This window comes from Chlorocebus sabaeus, chromosome 2, assembly GCF_047675955.1.
Source record: "Chlorocebus sabaeus isolate Y175 chromosome 2, mChlSab1.0.hap1, whole genome shotgun sequence".
Lineage (NCBI taxonomy): Eukaryota > Metazoa > Chordata > Mammalia > Primates > Cercopithecidae > Chlorocebus > Chlorocebus sabaeus.
The window spans coordinates 15165752-15191417 of record NC_132905.1 but is presented as its reverse complement, the minus strand read 5'-3'; the positions used below and the strand labels follow the sequence as shown (position 1 = coordinate 15191417).

The 25666-nt window shown below is 42.7% G+C and overlaps 1 protein-coding gene and 1 long non-coding RNA gene across 3 annotated transcripts in view; one reads left to right on the top strand and one right to left on the bottom strand.

Annotated features, from left to right (window-relative positions):
- Window positions 1-25666, top strand: part of ARFGEF2 (ARF guanine nucleotide exchange factor 2) — a 112341-nt gene that overhangs the window by 80666 nt on the left and 6009 nt on the right. For both annotated transcript variants that reach the window (XM_008014616.3, XM_008014606.3), the window contains exons 27-37: window positions 3526-3698; window positions 5220-5380; window positions 6845-6975; window positions 7112-7241; window positions 9545-9680; window positions 10529-10667; window positions 10776-10830; window positions 12483-12597; window positions 17456-17586; window positions 19379-19547; window positions 23543-23681. In XM_008014616.3, the coding sequence (XP_008012807.1) occupies window positions 3526-3698; window positions 5220-5380; window positions 6845-6975; window positions 7112-7241; window positions 9545-9680; window positions 10529-10667; window positions 10776-10830; window positions 12483-12597; window positions 17456-17586; window positions 19379-19547; window positions 23543-23681 (1479 nt within the window). The remainder of the gene's footprint in view (window positions 1-3525; window positions 3699-5219; window positions 5381-6844; window positions 6976-7111; window positions 7242-9544; window positions 9681-10528; window positions 10668-10775; window positions 10831-12482; window positions 12598-17455; window positions 17587-19378; window positions 19548-23542; window positions 23682-25666) is intronic.
- LOC140708886 (uncharacterized) overlaps window positions 10499-25666 on the bottom strand; it is a 30161-nt gene continuing 14993 nt past the window's right edge. Inside the window, exon 2 of the long non-coding RNA XR_012089170.1 lies at window positions 10499-10792. This is a non-coding gene — a long non-coding RNA (uncharacterized lncRNA). The remainder of the gene's footprint in view (window positions 10793-25666) is intronic.

The following is a 25666-nucleotide window of genomic DNA, read 5'->3' as shown; positions in this document are numbered from 1 at the left end:
AAAGATGGAAGCCATTGGAGGTTTTTTGTTGTTGTTGTTGTTTTGTTTGTTTGTTTGTTTTTGTTGGAGATGGAGTCTCGCTCTGTCGCTCAGGCTGGAGTGTAGTGGCGCGATCTCGGCTCACTGCAAGCTCCGCCTCCCAGGTTCACACCATTCTCCTGCCACAGCCTCCTGAGTAGCTGGGACTACAGGCACCTGCCACCACGCCCGGCTAATTTTTTGTGTTTTTAGTAGAGACAGGGTTTCACCGTGTTAGCCAGGATGGTCTCCATCTCCTGACCTCGTGATCCACCCACCTCAGCCTCCCAAAGTGCTGGGATTACAGGCATGAGCCACTGCGCCCAGGCTGCCATTGGAGGATTTTAAGCAGAGAACTGAAATGATCTGACATATTTTAAAGGACCACCCTGAATTTATCCCTGGAAAATGAGGAGCAATAGGATGAGGTAGGAGGCCATTGTAGTTGTCCAGGTTTGGACCAAGGTGGGAGCAGTGGCAGTGATGGATTAGATTCTGTGCACATTTGGAAAGGGAATCTTACACCATGTGCTGATGAATTGGCCATGGAGCATAAAGGAAGAGATGTCAAGGGTGACTTTTGGACCTAATTCCTCTTGTCTGCTACTCCCCTAAAAGTTGTACTTCAGATCAGCCTGGATCTTTTTTTTTTTTTTGAGATGGAGTTTTGCTCTTGTTGCCCAGGCTGGAGTGCAGTGGTGCGATCTCGGCTTACTACAACCTTTGCCTCTCAGTTTCAAACAATTCTTCTGCCTCAGCCTCCCAAGTAGCTGGGATTACAGGCGTACACCACCATGCCCAGCTAGTTTTGTATTTTCAGTAGAAATGGAAACCATGCTGGTCAGGCTGGTCTCAAACCCCTGACCTCAAGTGATAAGTGATCCACCTGCCTCGGCCTCCCGAAGTGCCGGGATTATAGGCGTGAGCCACTGCACCTGGTCCTTTTTTTTTTTTTTTTTTTTTTTTTTTTAATGGAAGCTCCCAAGCTGGATGCCAGAGCAGGCTGTTAGGGTAGTGAATAAAAGGGTACCAGAAAAGTTTCCTTGATGTGTCTGTCTTCTGGTGTCTGTATGTCTGCTTTATTGCTCATTTTAAGAGAACCAAAATTAAACCCAGAGTCTGGCATCACCCTTTAGCAAATACACAAAAATATTTTCCTGCCTTTGGGAGCACCATTGAGAGTGCCTGAGGAGACCGAGTCTTCACATGGCCAAGTCACGTGTGCAAGCCTGATTGCATGGAAGCCCTCATCTCCTAACTCCAGGCCTTCCCTGCCTGTCCTATTCCCATTTGAAAAGGGGCAGGGTGAGTTTAGAATCACATGTTGTCAGGCACTCTCAGATACTATCAGTGGAACTGTAACTTACTGTAACATTTCCAAAAGCATTTTGGTGATATGTGTCAAGAATCCTGATATTTTTGTGCCCCTTTGACTCAGTAATTCCACACAGAAAATAGTTTTCTAGAAAAAAGCAGAAACTATCTAAATAAACAACTGTTAAAGTAAATGTTGGTACAGGCACAACATGGGATATCGTTTCACTCTTAAAAATGTTCACAATGTTTGGCCAGGTGGGGTGGCTCACGCCTGTAATCCCAGTACTTTGGGAGGCCGAGGCAGGTGGATCACCTGAAGTCAGGAATTCGAGATCAGCCTGGCCAACATGGTGAAACCCCGTCTCTACTAAAAATACAAAAATTAGCCGGGCGTGGCGGTGCATGCCTGTAATCCCAGCTACTCAGGAGGCTGAGGCAGGAGAATCACTTGAACGTGGGAGGTGGAGGTTACAGTAAGCCAAGATCACGCCACTGCACTCCAGTCTGGATGATGAGAGAAACTCCATCTCAAAAAAAAAAAAAAGTTCATAATGTTTATAATGTGGGAAATGACTAATAACAGTTTAGAGAAAAGGACAGGTTGTAGAATTGAACAGACAATATAATAGGGATAGTTAAATGTATCTCTCCATATGAAATACCATATATCATGTAAAGGATTTTTCTTTTTTTTTTTTTTTGAGATGTCTTGCCCTGTTGCCCAGGCTGGAGTGCAGTGGTGCAATCTCGGCTCACTACAATATCTGCCTCTCAGGTTCAAGCTATTTTCCTCCCTCAGCCTCCCAAGTAGCTGGGATTACAGGCGTGCACTGCTGTGTCCGGCTAATTTTTGTATTTTTATTAGAGACAGGGTTTCACCATGGTTGGCCAGGCTGGTATTGAACTTCTGACCTCAAGTGATCCACCTGCTTCGGCCTCCCAAAGTGCTGGGATTACAGGTGTGAACCACTGCACCCAGGCAAATTTTTTCTATCATCCTTTTAATGCGTTTTCCAAAACTTTTACTATCATCCTATCTTACTTTTAACAATCAGGCAAAAAGCATAATAAATACAGTTTTGCCAAAAAGTTGCCTTATTCTCCATGGGGAGACAACCATGAATTCATTTTTATTATATATGGAAGTTACTTATGTTGTGTAGTCAGTCCTTTGTTATCTGCAGGTGACATGTTTACTTTGTGAACTTTCAGCTAATTTTTAACTGTTTTGACTTTCTCCTTGCCTTCTCTAAATGGCCTTTCCTATTATTGGTTAGTGTGAGCCTGGAAGACAAACATGAATGTCATTCTAAGCCAGATAAAATTTGAAAGTCATGAGCCTGGGAGACAGAGGTTGCAGAGTCAAGGTCGCTCTACTGCATTCCAGCCTGGGCAACAGAGTAAGACCTTGTTTCAAAAAAAAAAAAAAAAAAAATCGAAAGTCAAACCTGCAATCCCAAGGCTACTGATTTTTAAAACTAGTACTACTGAAGTTATAGGCTTATATAGCTTTCCTTCTTGCTGTTTGTGAGATAATAAGGTTCCTCCATAATCGTATGTCTTAACAGGTTGTGAGACAATTGCAGCTGTTCCAGAAAATCAGCCATTTTCTCTATCTTCAAGTTTTGCTTTATAGTAATTTAGGCAAACATTGCACCTTAAATTATATATGTATGCTCCAGTCCACATACATGCGTTTATCAATAGGTATATCCCTGCCCCAAAATCTAAGAAGATACACACAAGAATTTAGTAAAGATTATCTCTAGGTGGCAGAATTATATTATTTGAAATGTTTTTGGCCAGAAAAACTGACCAACAGTGACTTAAACCGCAAGGCTATTTATTGTTTTCGTAACAGGAAATAAGTCAGAGGCAAGCATTCAACTTTGGTTCCATGGCCTGGATAGGGACTATTTGAGACCTAGGCTTTTTCCTTTTGTTCTTCCATTCAGAGGGTCAGCTTTTCAACCTTGAGTTTATTGTTTCGTGATTGCAGGATGGTGGTTGTAGCTCTATGCAGCATGCTAGGTTTGGAATGAAAGTCAGAGGAAACGGGGCAGAGCCCAAATGTGAATTGCTGTGTGCTATAAGAAATGTTTAAGTGCTGCTTCTAAGGGATGAGCTATGTTCATTTCTCTTCCCATTCTCCAAAGTACAGATGATATGGCCATCCCATTCCTTCCTCAGGTCTCCCACCATCCGGGACATGGTGATCCGCTGCATTGCCCAGATGGTGAACTCCCAGGCAGCCAACATCCGTTCAGGCTGGAAGAACATCTTTGCCGTGTTCCACCAGGCAGCCTCTGATCATGACGGGAACATTGTGGAGCTGGCCTTCCAGACCACTTGCCACATTGTCAGTAAGTGGCTCTGTTCCCTCCCTACTGATGTCCCACCTGCACGTCTAGAAGGGTGTCACTTACTTGCTGTCTATTTTACTACCTACAGGGGCTTCCCTACCTTGGCACTACTGTGATATAGTAATGTGCCAGGCAGTGTGATAAGCACTTGATGAGTATTAATCCTCATTTTAACTCATTTTGACTTTCTCCTTGCCTTCTCTAAATGGCCTTTACTGTTATCAGTCAGTTTGGGTCCAGCAGATAAACGTGAATGTTATTTCAAGCCAGATGAAATTTGAAAGTCAAATCAATCCCAAGGCCACTTTAATGACTATAAAAGAAGTACAGTCAGTCCTCATTATTGGTGGATTCCATGTATGTACTCACTAAAATGTATATACATTAATAACGCCACAACCAGTACTCATGGTGCTTTTGTAGTCATTTGCCAACATGTGCATGCACAGAACAGCAAAAACTTGAGTCACCCAAGGCGCACATTCCCCGTTGTGGTGGAAGAAGGTGGTGCCCTGCCTTCTTGTTTGAGCTGCCATGACATAAACAAGTGTGCTTTCTGTGGCCTATCGAGTGCCATGTTTTTTTACATTTTTGTGCTTCTGTTGGTGATTTATTTCACTGTTTAAAATGTCCCCCAAGCGTAGTGCTGAATGCTGGGTAGTGTTCTACATGCAGAAAGACTGTGATGTGTCTTATGGAAAAAATACGTGTGTTAGATGAGCTTCCTTCAAGAATGAGTTACAGTGCTATTGGCTGTGAGTTCAGTGTTAATGAATCAACAATATCTATTAAATAAGGAGTCTTTTCATCAGGAACACACATACAACAAGGTTATGTCTTCATCAGCTGATGAAAATGTTCTGACCAGAGACTTGCAGGCATCTAGCTCCCTATCTCCGTATTTTCCCTAAGAGCCATGGTTCAGTATTCTTGAATTCAGTGTTTATGGCAGCTTTATAGAATGTAACGCTCATGAATAGTGAGAACAGACTATCCCATTATTTCCCCCATGTTACTAAAGAGGAAATTGAGGCACAGAAAAATAAATATAAGAACTTGCCTGAGGACACACAGTTTGGATGTAGTAGAACCAGGACTTGCACTCGGGCATTCCAGCCCAGCGTTAGTGCAGTGTCCCCCTCCTCTGGACTGACTAGGAGTCCTGGGTTCTGCCTGCAAGCATGTAACGTGATGTTTACTTCATTTCTATGGAAATTTGTAGGCATCGACTCATCTTTGCACATAGTTGGCGTTCAATAAATGTTGAACGAATGGATATTTGGGCCTTTACATCATTGCTTAAGCTCAGGAAGATTGTCTAGCCCAAGCTGTACCCAGTGCATTCATTCCTGAGTAATTTAATAAGAAAAACTGTCTTCCAAAGATACTGACATGCTTTCCTTAGATTTTCACAGTTAATTATCTCTGATATATGTGTGTATGTGTGTGTGCGCGCGTGCATGTTTTCATCCCCATTTCTAAATCCTGATCTTATGATAAATGTGCCTTGTGTTCCCCCAGCAACTATTTTCCAGCACCATTTTCCTGCAGCCATCGATTCCTTTCAGGATGCTGTGAAGTGCTTATCAGAGTTCGCCTGCAACGCCGCTTTCCCTGACACAAGCATGGAAGCGATTCGGCTCATCCGCTTCTGTGGCAAATACGTCTCTGAGAGGCCTCGGGTTCGTTTTTCCCCACCTTACTCAGATGGGCAATGAAGGGAAAAGGTCATGAAGCAGACATTCTTGCTCCTAACAAAGAGCTTTCCAGCTGCTCTTTTAGAAATGTATGTTTGCCCTAAATTAGGCGTTTATTTCAAAATGCTGCCACGGCAGGGAGTTAGGCCTTTTCATTATCTGGTATATGTGAAATTCTGTATTTTATTCATACTGAACCTATGGTATTCTACAAATTGTTTTTGCAAAAGTTACTTGTATTTTAGCTTTTGTATTTTGGCAAAGCTCAAGAAGCTAGACCTTTCTATTTGAAAGAAAACAAACCTCCCTTTTAGGAAATGGCATTATGTCTTTGTAATGTGCCTGAGAAATCATATTTAAAAATCACCTTTTGTTTTCTCCTGAAAATCATGGGTTTTTTTTTTTTTTGATGTGTCTCATCTTTCTAAAGAGGCCTATTTGGTTTAAATGACAGAGTCCCAAAACACTGAAATAGGCTGAAAACAAGTCCGTCTAAACTATGATGTCCTGTGTAGATCTCTACTTCAGTATCCTTTACAGAAAGAGCTATAAACCTCTAAGGTGAGATGTCTCATCCCTTACAACAGCTCACTAAGATGTGATGATAATGGGAGCCAATGTTGGTTGAGCACTTAGTACTTGTTGGGCACCATTCTAGATATTTTCTGTATGTTGATTCATTTAGTCCCCACGTCAGACCTATGAGACGTAATTATATACCATTGTACAGGAGAGTTAACCAAAGCACAGAGAGAAATTGCCTAACATTAGATAACAAGAGTTGCTAAAGAACTTCCAGTACCACTTCAAGAGTGGTTACAGAGCAGAGGAGTCAAAATCCCAGAAACAGGGCAGAGAGTAGGGCTATACATGCAGACTGTAGAGACTGCCAGGTCCTAGCTGCATGGCCTTGAGCAGCTTACAGAAGCTCTTGATGCCTCACTTAATTCATCTATAACCCAGGACCATTGTTTCTACCTGCCACTTGGAATCCTTGTGAGAATTGTTAATCCATGAAAAGAACTTTTAACAGTGCTTGGCCCATAGCAAGCACTCAGTCAATAGTAGCTGCGGATGTTATTTTAAGTAATATGTATTACAGTAACATTCCAGAAAGACCTGAGATAATGAATTATCCTGGATATTTTGTCAATACCATTTGACTTCTAGAGCTCTTCTTAGTATAATACCTCCCACCCCCAGGACTCTTGTGATCTGCCCCCTTCAACTTGTTCTAAAACCCGCAGAGGTCCATAGGTTTGTACTGGGAAGCTGCTCATATGCCCTTTGGGACAGATAATGTCTTTGTGCAGTCTGTTCCCACTGTACCCTTGCTGAATGGAGATTTTTGAGAGAAAAATGTGTGGGGCCTTAATCGGTATATAGTTCCCTTTCAGTTCCTTCCTTTTGCATGATTAGTTTACACCTGAGATGTGATTTTCATCATAGGTGCTACAAGAATACACAAGTGATGACATGAATGTAGCTCCTGGTGACAGAGTCTGGGTCCGAGGCTGGTTCCCCATCTTATTCGAACTCTCCTGCATCATTAATAGATGCAAGTTAGATGTACGAACAAGGTAACCATGTTCCTATGTGGTGGCCCCTTACATCACTGAAATGAACCTCATTTACTTGCTTACCTGACCCCACTCTTTTCTCTGTTGTTCTCTTCTCCACCATTCTTTCTTCTGTGCTTGACTTTGTTTCCTCCAGGGGACTCACAGTCATGTTTGAGATCATGAAGAGCTATGGCCACACCTTTGAAAAACACTGGTGGCAAGACCTGTTCAGAATTGTGTTTCGGATTTTTGACAATATGAAACTCCCTGAGCAACAGTCAGAGGTGGGTGAAAACTACAGCACTGCCCTGGGTATGATGGAGAGGAAAGCCTTTCTGGCCTATATTTGCCTCTAGGGGCTGTGTCATCATCTACCCAGAGTTCTTAAATACTGAGCAACTTAAGGTTTTAAAAATGGAAACACCTTTCTGATACTCTCCTACCAATATCAGCTAGTCCTGAGTGACTCTTCTCCACGTTCAGAAGAATGAGAGGAAACGCATCTCTGTGGCCTGCCGCTTGGCCCTCAGGCATTGCACCTTCCAGTTCAGCAGGGCTGCTGACTGGTCACTGTAGTTGTTTTGTTCATATCAACCTCTGAGCAGTCAGAAAGTGGAATGTCTCTGCTCCCTTAAGGGTTTTTAATGAAGTTGCATTTGGAGATGATGTTGAATATTAGGCCTTTTTTTTTAAAAGGATGTTTGATGCCTGTAGGTGTTTTTATTTGTCCCTTAGAGGTTCAGGGATAACGAAAGGGTATTCTAGGCTCAAGATTTTTAGATGGAAAAGTATCTTTTTTATTTCTTTTGGGAACAGTATTCCTTCCCTCACCCCAACATAAAAGTGACATATGCTTAATATGGAATATTAGGCAAATACAAAAAAATTATTCCTTTTACCATCCAAAATTAGAGTTAATGTTTTTGCAAATTTTTCTCAGTCTTCTGCATGGTTTAAATATGGTTCAGAGGCCAGGCACAATGACTCATCCCTATAATCCCAGCATTTTGGGAAGGTGAGGTGGGAGGATTACTGGAGGCCAGGAGTTTGAGACCAACTTAGGCAACATAGTGAGACCCAATCTCTTAAATAAATAAATATGGTTGAGGTCATAGTATAGATGGAGTTTTCTAATCTTTTTAAATTTAAATATGTTTTTCCTCATTATAAAACAAATAGAACTACAGAACACAGACAAAAAGAAAGAAAAATGTAAACACCCACAGTTGCAGTTTTTCATAGGCAGCCACTGTTAAGACTTTCATCTGTGTGTCCACCCACACATGTATTTGTGATCCACCTTTTTTCTTCTATGAAAATAGAATTCCAACACACATATGTAAACTACTTCTTAAACTTAATACATGAGTATTTTTCCATAGCCATAACTTTTCTTCTAGAATGGTTTGTTTGTTTGTTTGTTTGTTCCTTTGTTTTGTTTCATTTTTTTGAGGCAGAGTCTTGCTCTGTTGCCCAGGCTGGAGCACAGTGGTGCAATCTCAGCTCACTGCAACCTCCGTCTCCTAAGTTAAGCAATTCTCCTGCCTCAGCCTTCCAAGTAGCTGGGACTACAGGCTCATGCCACCATACCCAGCTAATTTTTGTAATTTAAGTAGAGACAGGATTTCACCATGTTGGCCATGTTGGTCTCAAACTCCTGACCTCAAGTGATCCACCCGCCTCAGCCTCCAAAGTGCAGGGATTACAGGTGTGAGCCACCACACCCAGCCGTTCTTCTACAATGTTGTTTTAATAATGGCTACAAAATAGTCTTAGCTGTGGATGTTCCACAGCTCATGAACATTTAGGCTGCTTCCAGTTTTTCTGGACAGCACTGAAATGAACATTTTTTGCAGCTACACTTGTACTTGTGGTGGTGTTTTCCTCTTTAAAGACAAGTGGCCAGGTTTGGGGCCTGCATATTACTAAGCCTTTTGATATGTACCACTAAGCTGACCTGCAAATATCTCTGTAGCCATTTACACTTCTGTCAACAATGCATGAGAGTTCCTGTTTCTCCATATTCATTCCAGGTCTTCTCATTTTAATTTGTTTTAGTCATTGCTAATTTGATAAGCCAAATATATCACATTGAAAAAGTGTTTCAAACTGCTAGTGAGGTGGCATATTTTCTCTCATAGGATTGATCGTTCTGAAGAGTTGCCTTTTATGAATTCTTTTGTGAATTACTCTTAGCTCATCTACTAGGTTATTCATCTTTCTCCTATTGATTTATGCATTTTTAAATATATAAATAATGTAGCATATGCTTACATGAGTTGCAGATGATTTGCCCACTTTCTTATTTTTATTTCCTTTTCATTTTGGAAAAGTTAGCTTTTAAGTAACCAAATCTATCCATTTTTTTTTTTTTTCACTTCTGGCTCCCACTTTTGGCATCATTACCATAATTTTATAAATATCCCTGTGTATATCCTCTGTACATATGATTGTGTTAACATTTTTAAGATGTCTTATTGATACATGTCACCAAATTGCTTTCTACAACAGTTTTCCCAGGAGTACAAGAGTGCCCATCTCACTGCAGGGAGAATAGCTTTTAAGTGTTATCTTTTTGTTTTCCCAGAAATCTGAGTGGATGACAACAACCTGCAATCACGCACTTTATGCTATTTGTGATGTTTTTACCCAGTTTTATGAAGCTTTGAATGAAGTTCTTCTTTCTGATGTATTTGCACAATTGCAGTGGTGCGTAAAACAAGGTACTCTTTAAGCCTCTAGGCATCATTTTTCTTACATAGTCCTTAATGAGAGGTTAGTTTTTTCAATATTTAAAAGCATGGATGTAGTGCCAGGGAGTACAATGTGTAATTTAGTTGGTGAAATGTGTGTGTTTTAATTACAATATAAAAACAGTCCCCCCCAAGGCAGTTCATAAAGCATTTCTTAAAGATGGGATTTAGTTATTTTTACATTCTGCAAGATGTACCTTCATGTATTATACTGTTCTTTTTACTTTTGTATGTTTGAAATTTTCTCTAGTAAAATGTTTTTGAAATGTACTGTTTCAGTCAAGATCAACAGCTTCATCAAGAGACATTTTTCATTTGAGTAGTTGTGTGTTTATTTTAGAGTTTGTCAGGAAAAATACCCAGCTGGCACATTAGACCTGGATTCCGTAGATAATTTTGGCTTAGGGCAAGGCCAAATTTAGTTACACTTTTGAAAAAGTGACTTAATTTTAAAATAAATGACAAAATATTTGATATTGTTCAAATGGCAAAAATTGGAAATGTAGTGTATGAGTGACTAAATTTTTGAAAACCTGGTCTAGTATTTTCTCTCTTCTATTACCATTTTTCATACATGAGCCACTTAAAGTAGCAAAATGTTGACCTTCTTTCTTTAGCAATAAAGCTATGATAAACAATTTTATCTCTTCAAAAAAAGTTAATGAAAATTTTAATACTGTCTGTAGCATGGCTTCATTAATTAAAAGCCTAGAAACTCACCAGTTGCTGTCTCCAACTCACAATATACAGTATTTGAGACCTGGTTGGCATCAAAATAGCAGTAGAAGTTTAATAATAGATACTGCTTTATTTTACAGATAACGAACAGTTGGCGCGATCAGGTACAAATTGCTTAGAAAACTTAGTAATATCCAATGGAGAGAAATTCAGTCCTGAAGTCTGGGATGAAACCTGCAACTGTATGTTGGATATTTTCAAAACAACCATCCCACATGTGTAAGTGTTCATGCAGTTGTTCCCGTTTATCTCCGTGTGCATTGGATGTCTTAAAGCTCCTGATTGCCTTTCACATTGATTATTTTTTTTCTGTTTCTTTTTCTTAAGTTTGCTGACATGGAGACCTGTAGGAATGGAGGAAGATTCATCAGAAAAGCATTTGGTAGGATTTGGGGTTCTTCTTTGGTTGTCTTTTCTTTGTTCTATCTTAGTAAAAGATCAGTAAGCCTGTATAGTTTGTACTTTTTTTTAATGGGAAGTGAGTAAAAAAGTTATAAGATCTAAAAATAATATATGTTCGTAATATATTTTTTAGAAAGTCCAGAAAAGCATTAAGCAAGTAAGTAACCTCGCCAAGTAAAAAGCAGTTTACATTTCTAGCTGCCGCTTTGTGTGACTGTGCCTGCCTAGGAAAGCCAGCCACATTTGAAATGAGGGATCATTTAGCATATAACAACATGTAAGCGTTTTTCCATATTTTAAACTATTCTTTAAGAGCAGCCTTTTCGGCCGGGCGCGGTGGCTCAAGCCTGTAATCCCAGCACTTTGGGAGGCCGAGATGGGCGGATCACAAGGTCAGGAGATCGAGACCATCCTGGCTAACACGGTGAAACCCCGTCTCTACTAAAAAATACAAAAAACTAGCTGGGCGAGGTGGCGGGCGCCTGTAGTCCCAGCTACTCCGGAGGCTGAGGCAGGAGAATGGCATAAACCTGGGAGGCGGAGCTTGCAGTGAGCTGAGATCTGGCCACTGCACTCCAGTCTGGGTGACAGAGTGAGACTCCGTCTCAAAAAAAAAAAAAAAAAAAAAAAGAGCAGCCTTTTCAGTGGCTGCGTAGTATTATAATTTCTTTACTTCTCCCTTACCAGACTCTCAGGTTAGTTCTAGGATTTCAACATTGTAAACAGTGCTTTGGTGTAACTGTGCTTGTTTGTTGCCCTCCTAAATTAATAGTGCTTTCCTCTTCACCAAAGAAGTGGTAGTTCTTACTTTTTGTATGAGTCCACATAAAGAAGTTCTAATTCAAATCTCACTTTTAAATACTTTGGTTTACAGAGAGGAGTTGAATTATTAACTTTTATTCCTAAATGACTCTAAGACCATTAGATTTTAAAAAGCATTTGGGATACAGCAACTGTCTTCTGCTGTTAGGTTTTTTATTTTTTTATTTTATTTTATTTTTGTCGCGACAGTCTCTCTGTCCCCAGGCTGGAGTGCAGCAGCCCAGTCTCAGCTCACTGCAACCTCCGCCTCCTGGGTTCAAGCGATTCTCATGCCTCAGCTTCCTGCCAAGTAGCTGGGATTCCAGGTGCCTGCCACCATGCCCAGCTAATTTTTGTATTTTTAGCAGAGATGGGGTTTCACCATGTTGACCAGGCTGGTCTTGAACTCCTGACCTCAGGTGATCCGCCTGCCTTGACCTCCCAAAGTTCCGGGATTACAGGCATGAGCCACCATGCCTGGCCTGCTGTCAACTTTTTAAAAAACTAGTTACTGCACTAGTAATTTATCTTTGAACTTGATCGCATAAAAAATTTGTCACTCTTATTGTTAAATCCTAATATGTAGAGAAATGTCCTCTTGGTTGGAATAGGAAAATATGAAATTTTAATGGGAGGAGAAGTAATTTAAATTCTTAATATCTCCGTTGCAGCCTGTGAAGCATGTTACATTAAGCATGTGGTATAATTTTATTTTGAGCTAAGCAAAGCACTTGAATACAGGCTGGACCAGCCGTATTAAAACAGGCACGTCTCTGCCCAAATTATGATGAAGAAAAATGAGCATTGTGTTTCCCTCTGGTTTATGTTTAGGATGTGGATCTGGACCGCCAGTCTTTAAGCAGCATAGATAAAAATCCCTCTGAGAGAGGCCAGAGCCAGCTCTCTAACCCAACAGATGACAGCTGGAAGGGCAGACCATATGCAAGTAAGGCCACTTTTTAGTTTGTTTTAAATAAATAACATGTTTATGTGATTCATATATTCAGAAGACACAAAAGGGTAAAAACATGAAAAGCTACCTTCTGCCCTATGCGTCAGTCTGCCAGTTCTCTGCAGCAGCCAAGGTTACCTGTTTCTCTATACCTTTCCAGAGTCATTTTATCCATATGCAGGCAAGTACATACACATATACATTCACATACATACATACATAGTACATATGAATTTTCTCCTTTTACAAATGATGGCATAGTATGCCTTATTCTTTTTTCAGTTAATATATTTTAGAGATCATTCAAAATCGATACATAAGGAGCTTTCACATTCTTTTATACTGTTGTCTGTTATTCCAGTTTGTAGACATGCTTTTATTGCTTGAGTTGCTCTTAACCGACATTTATATTATTTCTAATCTTTTGCTGTTAGGAGCGATACTGCATTGAATAACCCAATACGTATGTCATTTGTGAATTTATGTAATAAATTCCTAAAAATGTACTGGAGTCAGTGGATAAGTGAATTTGCCATTTTTAAATATTTCCACATTGCTATCTATTAAATTTGTAGCTGTTTACATGATCTTTTTAGATGAAATACAACTTTGGACTAATTTTAACTTGGAATTTTCAAATTATGAGTCAAATTGAATAGTTTTTCATACGTTAAAGCACCACTTCTGTTTTCTTCTCTATGAACTCCATAATCGTTGCTCATTTTCTGTTGATTGTTGGCCCCTTTTTTATTGGTTTGGAGGAGCTCTTGTGTACTAGAAACCCTTTTTCTGATATAAGTTTCTAATTATTTTTGCCAAATTGTCTCTTAATGTTGCTTATGGTGTGTTTTACTATCATTAAAAAAAATTAGTTTAACAACTGTCAGTACCAGGCACTGTACTGTGCGTTTCATGTGTATTGTTTTATGTAATCCTCATACTAGCCTTTGAAGAGGTACTGTCTTACATTTGAGGCAGCTGGGGCTTAGACAGATGATAGAACTTGACAACATGTAGTAGAGTGGGGATTCAGACACATTTTGGCAGCCTGAGGAATGGGAACTTGTGAAGGTTGTTCTGGTCCTTTCAAAGTTGTGTGCCCCATTGTTTGCCTTTATAGCAGTCCCACCCTGTCCTCAACATGCTAGGCTGTAGCTGTTAACATTGAAGCTAACTTCTGAAGCAGCACATTTGACCAAAACAGTGTGCGGTCACCATTTTCTTTAGAAGGAATAAAAGTAGTCACCCTTGAAATTCATTAAAGAGGTACCACGTTGGGACTGGCATGCTGTCTCTCGCTAACTGCTGCAGCCAGCTTCTCTCCAATGCCCAGTGATAGAATGATATCTTTTCCTTTTTCTTTTTCTTTTTTTTTTGGAGACAGGGTCATACTCTATCTCCCAAGCTGGAGTACACTGGTGCAATCATAACTCATTGCAGCCTTGAACTCCTGGGCTCAAGCAATCCTCCTGCCTCAGTCTCCTGAGTAGCTGGGACTATAGGCGTGTGCCACCACACCCGGCTAATTATTTTATTTTTTTAGAGATGGAGTCTCACTTTGTTGCCCAGGCTGATCTTGAATTCTTGGACTCAAGCCATCCTCCTGCCTTGGCCTCCCAAAGTGTGGGGATTACATGCATGAGCCACCATGCCCAGCCTCTTTTTCTTCAGGAGCTCCAGATAAAGTAGTTTCTGTGTGGAGGCCAAGTGTACATTTCTTTCAATAAAAGAAGCACTCAGTGCAGCGAGGGTCTACACTCTGAGAAGTACCTAGGACTCAAGCCACCTCCCATTCCCCCAGGGAACAGTGCCTTTACTGCTCCCAGTCTCCCAGTTCAGCCGTAAGCTCAGGCAGACAAAATATTTGCACTATTATTATCATTTCCTTCTTTTTATTTTTGGTCCAAAATGCTTTAATTGACTTGGCATACGTTGAATGTACATCTGCTGGAACTCCACTGTATTTAAAAAATAAATAAAACATTCAACATGGAGAATTGTTACATGTTGGGCTGGGCGCGGTGGCTCACACCTGTAATCCCAGCACTCTGGGATGCCAAGGCGTGTGGATCACCTGAGGTCGGGAGTTGGAGACCAGCCCGACCAACATGGAGAAACCCCGTCTCTACTAAAAATACAAAATTAGCTGAGCGTGGTGGCGCATGCCTGTAATCCCAGCTACTCGGGAGGCTGAGGCAGGAGAGTTGCTTCAAACCAGGAGACGGAGGTTGCGGTGAGCCGAGGTTGTGCCATTGCACTCCAACCTGGGCAACTAGAGCGGAACTCTGTCTCAAAAAAAAGAATTGTTACATGTTTTTATAATTTCACAACTGGCCAGATACAGTGGCTCACACCTATAATCCCAGCACTTTGGGAGACCAAGACCAATGCATTGCTTGAGCCCAGGATTTCAAGACCAGCCTGGCCAACATAGTGAGATGCCATCTCTATGACAACATGGTGAGATGCCATCTCTATGACAAAAAAAAAATTTTTTTAATGAAAGAAATGAAAAAATAATTTCATAGTCACTTTTAAAAACTTGAAGATGACTCAACCTCCTTGTTTTCTATCATTGAAATATTTAATGTTTTCAACATTCTGATTTTATAACAATAAGTTGGGAAAGGAAATCTCTGCTGTTCCTGTAGTCAAACCAGTGAACACTTATGATGTATTTGACATGGGCCACCCTTGGGCCCTCAGGGATTGAGAACACAAAAGAGAATGTAGTTAGTCTACTCAGTAAGCAGAAATCACACTGCTAATTTGAACAGGGAAAATTCAATATAAAGAATTGTTGGGGCTGGGCGTGGTGGCTCACACCTGCAATCCTAACACTTTGGGAGGCTGAGGCAGGCAGATCATGAGGCCAGGAGTTCAAGACCAGCCTGGCCAACATAGTGAAACCCCATCTCTACTAAAAGTACAAAAAAAGTTAGCCGGATGTGGGCCGGGCGCGGTGGCTCACGCCTGTAATCCTAGCACTTTGGGAGGCTGCGGTGGGTGGATCATGAGGTCATGAGATCCAGACCATCCTGGCTAAGATGGTGAAACCCCGTCTCTACTAAAAATACAAAAAAATTAGCTGGGTGTGGTGGTGGGCGCCTGTAGTCCCAACTACTCGGGAGGCTGAGGCAGGACAATGGTGTGAACCCGGCAGGCGGAGCTTGCAATGAGCTGAGATTGCATCACTGCACTCCAGCCTGGGCGACAGAGTGAGACTCCCTCTCAAAAGAAAAAAAAAATATATTAGCCAGGTGTGGTGGCAGGCGCCTGTAGTCCCGGCTACTTGGGAGGCTGAGGCAGGAGAATCACTTGAACCTGGAGGAGCCAGGATTGTGCCACTGCACTCCAGCCTGGGCGACACAGCGAGACTCTGTCTCAAAAAAAAAAAAAAAAAAAACAACAAAAAAAAACTGTTGGCCGGGCACAGTGGCTCACGGCCTATAATCCCAGCACTTTGGGAGGCCGAGGCAGGCAGATTACCTGACGTCAGGAGTTTGAGACCAGCCTGGCTAAGATGGCAAAACCCCTTCTCTACTAAAATTACAAAAAACTAGCTGACACAGTGGCACGCGTCTGTAATCCCAGCTACTAGCTACTTAGGAGGCTGAGGCAGGAGAATCGCTTGAACACAGGAGGCAGAGGTTGCAGTGAGCCGAGATCATGCTACTGCATTCCAGCCTGGGTGACAGAGTGAGACTCCGTCTCAAAAAAAAAAAAAAAAAAGAATTGATAACTACTCAAAAGTTGTTAACCACTAAAAGGAACAAAAGACCACTCTTACTCTTAAGGGATACAGAAGTAGAAAATGCAGAAAGCAGCAAAACTAGCACTTTGAGAGGCCGAGGCAGGCAGACCGCTTGATGTTGTGGCGCAGGAGTTCAAGACCAGCCTGGGCAACATGAGGAAATCCCATCTGTATTTAAAAGGCTTCTGGCCTCTTCAGAGAGGCTGGCTATTGCAGGAACCTGAAACTTCCTATGGTTAGGGCATAGTCCAATGGTGGTCTTTAGGAGTAGCCCACTGGGTAGCAGAGAAACTTGGTGGAGGACACAGAACCTGCATAGCTCACTTTCTTCAGGTCTTTGCTTATCACATTGTCTTTTCTTTTTTTTTTTTTTTTTTTTGAGACGGAGTCTTGCTCTATTGCCCAGGCTGGAGTGCAGTAGTGAGATCTCGGCTCGCTGCAAGCTCCGCCTCCCGGGTTCACACCATTCTCCTGCCTCAGCCTCTCGAGTGGTTGGGACTACAGGCACCTGCCACCACGCGTGGCTAATTTTTTTGTATTTTTAGTAAAGACGGGGTTTCACCATGTTATCCAGGATGGTCTTGATCTCCTGACTTTGTGATCTGCCTGCCTCATCCTCCCAAAGTGCTGAGATTACAGGCGTGAGCAACCACGCCCAGCCTCAGATATCACATTTTCATAGAGATTTTCCTGACTAGTTTGCTTAAACTTGCAATCCTACCCTGACACTTTATATCCCTGTCTCTACCTATCATCAATATTTGACATACAATATCTTATCCTTAAAATATTTCATTTATTGTCTGTCAACACCATGAGAGCAGAGATTTTTTTTGTCCAGTTTATTCATTGCTGTGCCACAACATTAAGAATTGTGCCTTGACTGGGTGCACTGGCTCATGCTGTAATCCCAGCACTTCGGGAGGCTGAAGTGGGAGGATCACTTGAAGCCAGGAGTTCAAGACCAGCCTGGACAACATAGTGAGACCCCATGTCTTAAAAAAATAAATCACTCCTTGTACGTAGTAGGAGCTCAGTGGATATTTCTTCAATATTGGCTGAATCATTATTAGGGTTAATCTTTATCATCTAACATAGATCAGAAACTGTTTGCCAGCCTCCTCATCAAGTGTGTGGTGCAGTTGGAATTGATACAGACCATTGACAACATTGTGTTCTACCCTGCAACAAGCAAAAAGGAGGATGCAGAACACATGGTTGCGGCCCAGGTAAGAACAGGAGACCTCGGGAAGAGCATCCCTGTCCATAGGGAGGTTGCTTTGATGTAGTGTTGTGCAGGAGCCAGCTCATACTGGCTTTCCAGAGCCCGTTATGCTCATCTCTTTCCAACCTCACATTCAGTGATGGCATGTTGATGCTTAAAATTGGCCTTAATGGGAGTTATTTACATCAGAAAAAAACAGCAAAGACTAAACATCAGGGCTTCATTTTTTTTAAGTATATACCCCATACCCCAGAGAGTGGGTGTATCAACATACCACTGCTCAGATGCCACCTCACTAGTGTTAGTTATCACAGGAACTATTCCCCATAATTGATACAGAGTTTAATCACAAATAAGTGAGAAGGAAAAATATATATAAAGATCCCAGTTTTTCCTTCAAAAATTTCATTTTTTGTTTTGTATATGCAACTTTCTACATATGAGATTCTTCTTTTGTTGTTGTTGTTGTTTTGTTTTTTTGGTGAGACAAAGTCTCACTCTGTCACCCAGGCTGGAGTGCAGTGGTGCAATCACAGGTCACTGGGGCTTCAACCTCCCAGGCTCAGGTGATTCTGCCATCTCAGCCTCTTAAGTAGCTGGGACTACAGGCACATGCTGCCATGCCTAGTTAATTTTTTACATTTTTTTGTAGAGATGGGGTTTTGCCATGTTGCCCAGCCTGGTCTCAAACTCTTGGACTCAAGTGATCTGCCCACCTCAGCCTCCCAAAGTGTTGGGATTGCAGGCATGCACCACCATGCCCAGCCTACATATCAGATTCTTGAAAACATAGAGAATTGAGTGTCCAAAAGTTGGACAGTAATCCTACACCATGGGTTACAAATGTCAGTGCTTCAGGGGCTAGCAGATCCCGTGAGAGTGAGTGAGTAAGTAAAGCGAGTGAGGCAGGCTGGGTAGGGACTGCGGTAAACCAGAAATCTCTAACTCAGTCAAAGCCCCCGCCACCTCTCAGCTGTAGCGCCCAGTTACCATCCAAGTGGGTTAAGCTGTAACAGTTTCTAGTGTTTCAAGAGTAGCCAAAATCAAGATTTTTTTTCATAGAGGAAGTCATGTTTTAAATAGTAGCAAAAAATAATGTAAATTTTATTACTGCTGGAAATAAACAGCAGTGAGTGTCCTTTTTGATTTTTAAATTTTAGTCAACTTGTTCAATAAAGTTTCCTAGCATTTCATACATGTTTCAAAAATGCATTCCTGGGCCGGGCACGGTGGCTCACACTTGTAATCCCACCACTTTGGGAGGCCGATGCAGGCAGATCACAAGGTTGAGTTTGAGATCAGTCTGACCAACATGGTGAAACCCCATCTCTACTAAAAATAGAAAAATTAGCCGGGCGTGGTGGCAGGCACCTGTAATCCCAGCTACTCAGGAGGCTGAAGCAGGAGAATCACTTGAACCCAGGAGGCAGAGGTTGCAGTGAGCCAAGATTGAGCCACTGCACTCCAGCCTGGGTGGCAGAGAGAGACTGTCTCAAAAAAAGCATTCCTGTAATGAAATAATTGGAGACACACACACTACTGTTTATGCAATGGAGGCAGCACTGATGAAACTGAAGCTTTGGCCAGCCAAACCTGGCATCATGGAACAGCTCAGTGTGTTCCTTCACCAGCCCGTGAGCAGACTCTAAATGGAAATGTTTCAGGGTGTTGGGGAATAAAGTGTGTCTTATAGAGAAGATGACTTTGGGAGAGGATGACTGCCATTGTCTGCAATCACAATGCCAGAGCATTCCATCTTCTTCACTAGCTCTTCTATCCTCTGTCCTGTCCTCTAGCAAGACACACTGGATGCAGATATCCACATAGAGACAGAGGATCAGGGCATGTATAAGTACATGTCTTCCCAGCACCTCTTCAAGCTGTTGGACTGTTTGCAGGAATCCCATTCATTCTCAAAGGCCTTCAACTCCAATTATGAGCAGCGGACTGTCCTGTGGCGAGCAGGTAAGGCCACACAGCAGATAAAATAGATGGCCACACTGGTCACCATACCAAAACATTATAGTGTTTGGAAAATGCGCAAAATTTTAAACATAGCTATAATAACGTAACAGATATTTTCATGCTTGAGGGGGAGAGAAGGGAAATATTGGATAGGTTTCATCCCAGTACATGGTAGATTCTCAGTACGTATTTGATGAAAAGACAAATTGAGGCCGGGTGCAGTGGTTCATGCCTGTAATACCAACACTTTGGGAGGCTGAGGCAGGCAGATCACTTGAGGCCAGGAGTTCGAGACCAGCCTGGCCAACATGGCGAAACCCCATCTCTACTAAAAATATGAAAATTAGCCAGGCATGGTGGTGCATACCCGTAATCCCAGCTACTTGGGAGGCTGAGGCAGGAGAATCGCTTGTACCCGGGAGGCAGAGGTTGCAGTGAGCCAATATTACGCCACTGCACTCCAGCCTGGGCAACAGAGCAAAGTCCATCTCAAAAAAAAAAAAAAAAAGACAAATTGAAAGTTGGAGAATTGAATTGATTTAACAAGTCAAGAAATTTTATGACTGGGTGTGGTGGCTCACGCCTGTAATCCCAGCACTCTGGGAGGCTGAGGCAGGCGGATCACTTGAGCCCAGGAGTTCAAGACCAGCCTGGGCAACATAGCAAAACCCCATCTCTACCCAAAAAAAGCATATGAAAATTAGCTGGGCATTGTGGCGCACACCATACTCAGGAGGCTGAGGTGGGAGGATCACTTGAGCCCAGGAGATGGAGGTTGCAGTGAGCCAAGATTGCACATTGCACTGCAGCCTGGGCAGCAGGGGGAGACCCTGTCTCAAAAAAAAAAAAAAAATTTACATTAAATTAAAAGTTAAATATGACATAAAAATTGTGGTAGTCTAAGAAAAACAGAAACCATTCATCAGTTTTCCAAGCCTTTTTGGGGTTTATTCACTTTCCTACCTCCAAAAGTAAATACATAAATCCTGGAGGTAAATAATATTTTTTTCCGGGGTGTTGGTGGGATTCTCATTATTTTGAACTTTGCATACAAGTGATACTTTATATAATGTTTTTATTGTTACCATTACTTTTTGTTGTTGTTGTTGTTGAGACAGAGTCTTACTCTGTTGCTCAGGCTGGAGTGCAGTGGTGCAATCTCGGCTCACTGCAGTCTGTACCTCCTAGGTTCAAGCAATTCTCATGCCCCAGCCTTCCAAGTAGTTGGGTTTACAGGCACATGACACCATGCCCAGCTAATTTTTATATTTTTAGTAGAAACAGGGTTTCAGCATGTTGGCCTGGCTGGTCTTGAACTCCTGACCTCAAGTAATCCACCCATCTCAGCCTCCCAGAATTCTAGGATTACAGGCGTGAGCTACTGCACCTGGCCTGGTTACCATTACTTTGTGTCCCCAAATATTTATTTTAACCCACAATTAAAGAATGTCATTTTTCTCTACAGCCTTAAAATATCCAGCTGTTGGCCGGGCGCGGTGGCTCAAGCCTGTAATCCCAGCACTTTGGGAGGCCGAGATGGGCGGATCACAAGGTCAGGAGATCGAGACCATCCTGGCTAACACGGTGAAACCCCGTCTCTACTAAAAATACAAAAAATTAGCCGGGCGAGGTGGCGGGCGCCTGTAGTCCCAGCTACTCGGGAGGCTGAGGCAAGAGAATGGCGTAAACCCGGGAGGCGGAGCTTGCAGTGAGCTGACATTCGGCCACTGCACTCCAGCCCGGGTGACAGAGCAAGACTCCGTCTCAAAAAAAAAAAATATCCAGCTGTTTTATGTCTTTGCCTATAATAAGGTTTTGCTGGTGAGAGTGGTTTGCATATCTCTAAAGCTGATTGGTACTACTTTGTTTTTAAGAATGTGTTTTTTTTTTTTTTTTTTTTGAGACGGAGTCTTGCTCTGTATCCCGGGCTGGACTGCAGTGGCCGGATCTCAGCTCACTGCAAGCTCCGCCTCCCGGGTTTACGCCATTCTCCTGCCTCAGCCTCCCGAGTAGCGGGGACTACAGGCGCCCGCCACCTCGCCCGGCTAGTTTTTTTTGTGTGTGTTTTTAGTAGAGACGGGGTTTCACTGTGTTAGCCAGGATGGTCTCGATCTCCTGACCTCGTGATCCGCCCGTCTCGGCCTCCCAAAGTGCTGGGATTACAGGCTTGAGCCACCGTGCCCGGCGAATGTGTTTTTATTTTTTTGTTTATTTATATTTTTTGCGGGGGGAGATGGAGTCTCACTCTGTCACCAGGCTGGAGGGCAGTGGCGCGATCTTGGCTCACTGCAACCTCTGCCTCCTGGGTTCAAGCAGTTCTCCTGCCCCAACCTCCCGAGTAGCTGGAACTACAGGCACGTGCTACCACGCCCAACTAATTTTTGTATTTTTAGTAGAGATGGGGTTTCACCATGTTGGCCAAGATGGTCTCGCTCTCTTGACCTTGTGATCCACCCGCCTCGGCCTCCCAAAGTGCTGGGATTACAGGCGTGAGCCACCATGCCCAGCCTAGAATTCTTAAGAGCTGTTACATTTGAGAAGCCAAAACCAATGGCTTCACCAGCCAATAAGCAAAGTCTAAATGGAGAGCAGGCCAGGCAAGGTGGTTCATACCTGTAATCCCAGCACTTTGGAAGGCTGAGGTGGGTGGATCACTTGAGGTCAGGGGTTCGAGACAACATGGCGAAACCTCGTCTCTACAAAAAAACACAAAAATTAGTGAGGCGTGGTGGCGTGCACTTGTAGTCCCAGCTAGGCAGGAGGCTGAGGCGGGAGGGTAACTTGAGCCTGGGAGGTCGAGGTTGCAGTGAGCCTAGATTGTGTGCTGCACTCCAGCCTGGGTGACAGAGTGAGACTCTGTCTCCAATAAATAAATGGAGAACAGTACAGGGCATTGAAAAATGAAGTAATCCCAGCACTTTGGGAGGCCGAGATGGGTGGATCACGAGGTCAGGAGATTGAGACCATCCTGGCTAACACGGTGAAACCCCCTCTCTACTAAAAAATACAAAAAACTAGCCGGGCGAGGTGGTGGGCACCTGTAGTCCCAGCTACTCCGGAGGCTGAGGCAGGAGAATGGCATAGACCTGGGAGGCGGAGCTTGCAGTGAGCTGAGATCTGGCCACTGCACTCCAGCCCGGGCGACAGAGCGAGACTCCGTCTCCAAAAAAAAAAAAAAAAAAAAGAAATGAGGTTCTTATACAGAGGATAACTTTTGGGGAGTCGTAACTGCCTTCATTTGGTATCACAATCGATTTGTATTAAGAATATATATAAAATGTTTCAGGCCAGGCTCAGTGGCTCATTTCTGTAATCCCATCCCTTTGGAAAGCTAAGACAGGAAGATTGCTTGAGTCCAGGAATTTGAAACAGCCAGGGCTACATAGTAAAACCCTGTCTGTACAAACGCTAAAAAATTGGCTGGGCGTGGTGGCTCACGTAATCCCAGCACTTTGGGAGGCCAAGGCAGGCAGATCACCTGAGGTCAGGAATTTGAGACCAGCCTGACCAACATGGAGAAACCCTATCTCTACTAAAAATACAAAATTAGCCCAGTGTGGTGGTGGGCGCCTGTAATCCCAGCTACTCAGGAGGCTGAAGCAGGAGAATCACTTGAACCTGGGAGGCGGAGATTGTGGTGAGCTGAGATCGCGCCATTGCACTGCAGCCTGGGCAACAACAGTGAAACTCCATCAAATAAATAAATAAATAAATAAATAAACAAATAAGCCAGGCATGGTAGCACACATCTATGGTCCTGGCTACCCAGGAGGCTGAGGCAGGAGGATCATTGAGCCCAAGAATTGGAGGCTGCAGTGAGCTATGATCATGCCACTGCACTCCAGCCAAGGTGACAGAGTGAGACTGTGTCAAGAAAAGAAAAAAAAAAAACAGATGTTTCAATATTTCATGAAGTAACTAGATTTCTAGTTCATACACAGTTATCATCATTATCTTAGAAATGTGCACTAATTATATGAATGTCTGATCTCTAGGTTTTAAGGGCAAGTCTAAACCCAATCTTCTAAAACAAGAAACCAGCAGCCTGGCCTGTTGTTTGAGGATCCTGTTTCGAATGTATGTTGATGAGAACCGCAGGGATTCCTGGGAAGAAATACAGCAGAGACTTTTAACGTAAGAAAAATAGTTTCTGATTAGATTTCTATCTGCCATATACAAAATGTGTCACAGCAATACTGTGGATTGAAAAGAGTGGGAGAAAAATACATGCTGACACTCTGACAAATTATTTTCCTTTTTATTTTTTCTATTTCGTGACTCTCCCATTTCACTTTTAATGTCCTGAAGAGGGCAGAGCCTTATCTGTTTCACTGATAAGTCCTTGCTTGAGCGCAGGAGTTGAAGGGTGCTGGGAGCTACGCATAGAAACATGGACAGTGAAAACTGCTCCTAGCAGTGAGCAGGCTAGATGGAAGTCCTGACTCTGGCTGGAGCCTTGTGGTCTTAGGCAGGTTACTATCCCTCTTGGGACCAGGTCCTCTTTAGAACTGTTGTCAGCAATAACATCCCATCATTCCGTCTTTCCAAGAAGAATGTAATTTAAATCATATAACTAGGATGTGCCTACAAAATTATCCAGAAATGCACCAATGGGGAGAGAGTGGAATACTGATGAGGAAGCCCCAGCCAGAAAAGTAGGTCTTTGCCACCCAGCTTCCTGGGCATCAGCAGGATTCTGATGCCTGAGCTTTCTTTTTCTCCTGTAACGTTTAAAAACAGTAACACACAGTGCTGGCAAATGTGTGGTAAGAATGCACTCTCCTGCATAGCTCGTTGGAGTGTACAATGGCATGATCTTTCTGGAAAGTAGGTCGGATACCAGGAGCCCTAAAGTGTTCATTCTCTGTGACTCAGTCATTCCACTGTTACAGAATCTGCTTCAGAAAATATTTTAGAAATAGGAACCAGGAATCACACAGAATATTCACTAAAGATTTATCAGGAGAAAAAATTTTAAGCAGCGCAACTAAGTTATGATATGTCCTAAATTACGATACTACGAAATATACCCATTAAAAGTGAATTTTTTTTTTTTTGAGATGGAGTCTCGCTCTGTTGCCCAGGCTGGAGTGCAGTGGCACAGTCTTGGCTTACTGCAACCTCCGCCTCCTGGTTTCAAGCAATTCTCCTGCCCCAGCCTCCTGAGTAGCTGCAACTACAGGCACGCGCCACCACACCCAGCTAATTTTTATATTTTTAGTAGAGACGGGGTTTCACCATGTTGGCCAGGATGGTCTCACTCTCTTGACCTCGTGATCCACCCACCTCGGCCTCCCAAAGTGCTGGGATTACAGGCATGAACCACCGTGCCCGGCCTAAAAGTGAATTTTTTTTTTTTTTTTTTTTTTGAGATGGAGTCTCGCTCTGTCACCCAGGCTGGAGTGCAATGGTGTGATCTTGGCTCACTGCAACCTCCGTCTCCCAGGTACAAGCGATTCTTCTGCTTCAGCCTCCCGAGTAGCTGGGACTACAGGCGTGCCCCATCACACCTGGCTAATTTTTGTATTTTTAGTAGAGATGAGGTTTCACCATATTGACCAGGCTGGTCTTGAACTCCTGACCTCGTGATCCCCCACCTTGGCCTCCCAAAGTGCAGGGATTACAGGTGTGAGCCACTGCGCCTGGCCTAAAAGTGAAATTTTTAAGAAATAATTTTACTTAATGTGCAAACTTGTTCATAATACAATAAATTTTACTCCCAAAAAGAAGCTGCAAAAGTGTTTTTACTCGCAATTTTCAGCAATTGGGGCATTTTACTTGTTTTTTAGAGTCAGGGTCTCGCTATGTTGCCCAGGCTGGTCTTGAACTCCTGGGCTTATGAGCTCTTCCTGCCTCAGCCTCCTGAGTAGCTGGGACTACAGGTGAGCAATTTTTCTTTTGAAAGCTTAGCAGAAAAGAAAAACTGGAAGGAAATCTGCCAAAATATTGTCATATATCCCTTAGAATGATGTAACTTTTTTCTTCTTTATAATTTTTTCTTTTATAATTTTTTACACTTATCAGTTACCTTACAATGAGAATAAATAACAAGTCATATAGTGAAAAGAGAATTAATTAACTAAAGGAGGCACTAATGGCTTATTTCAACTTAAGCCCAA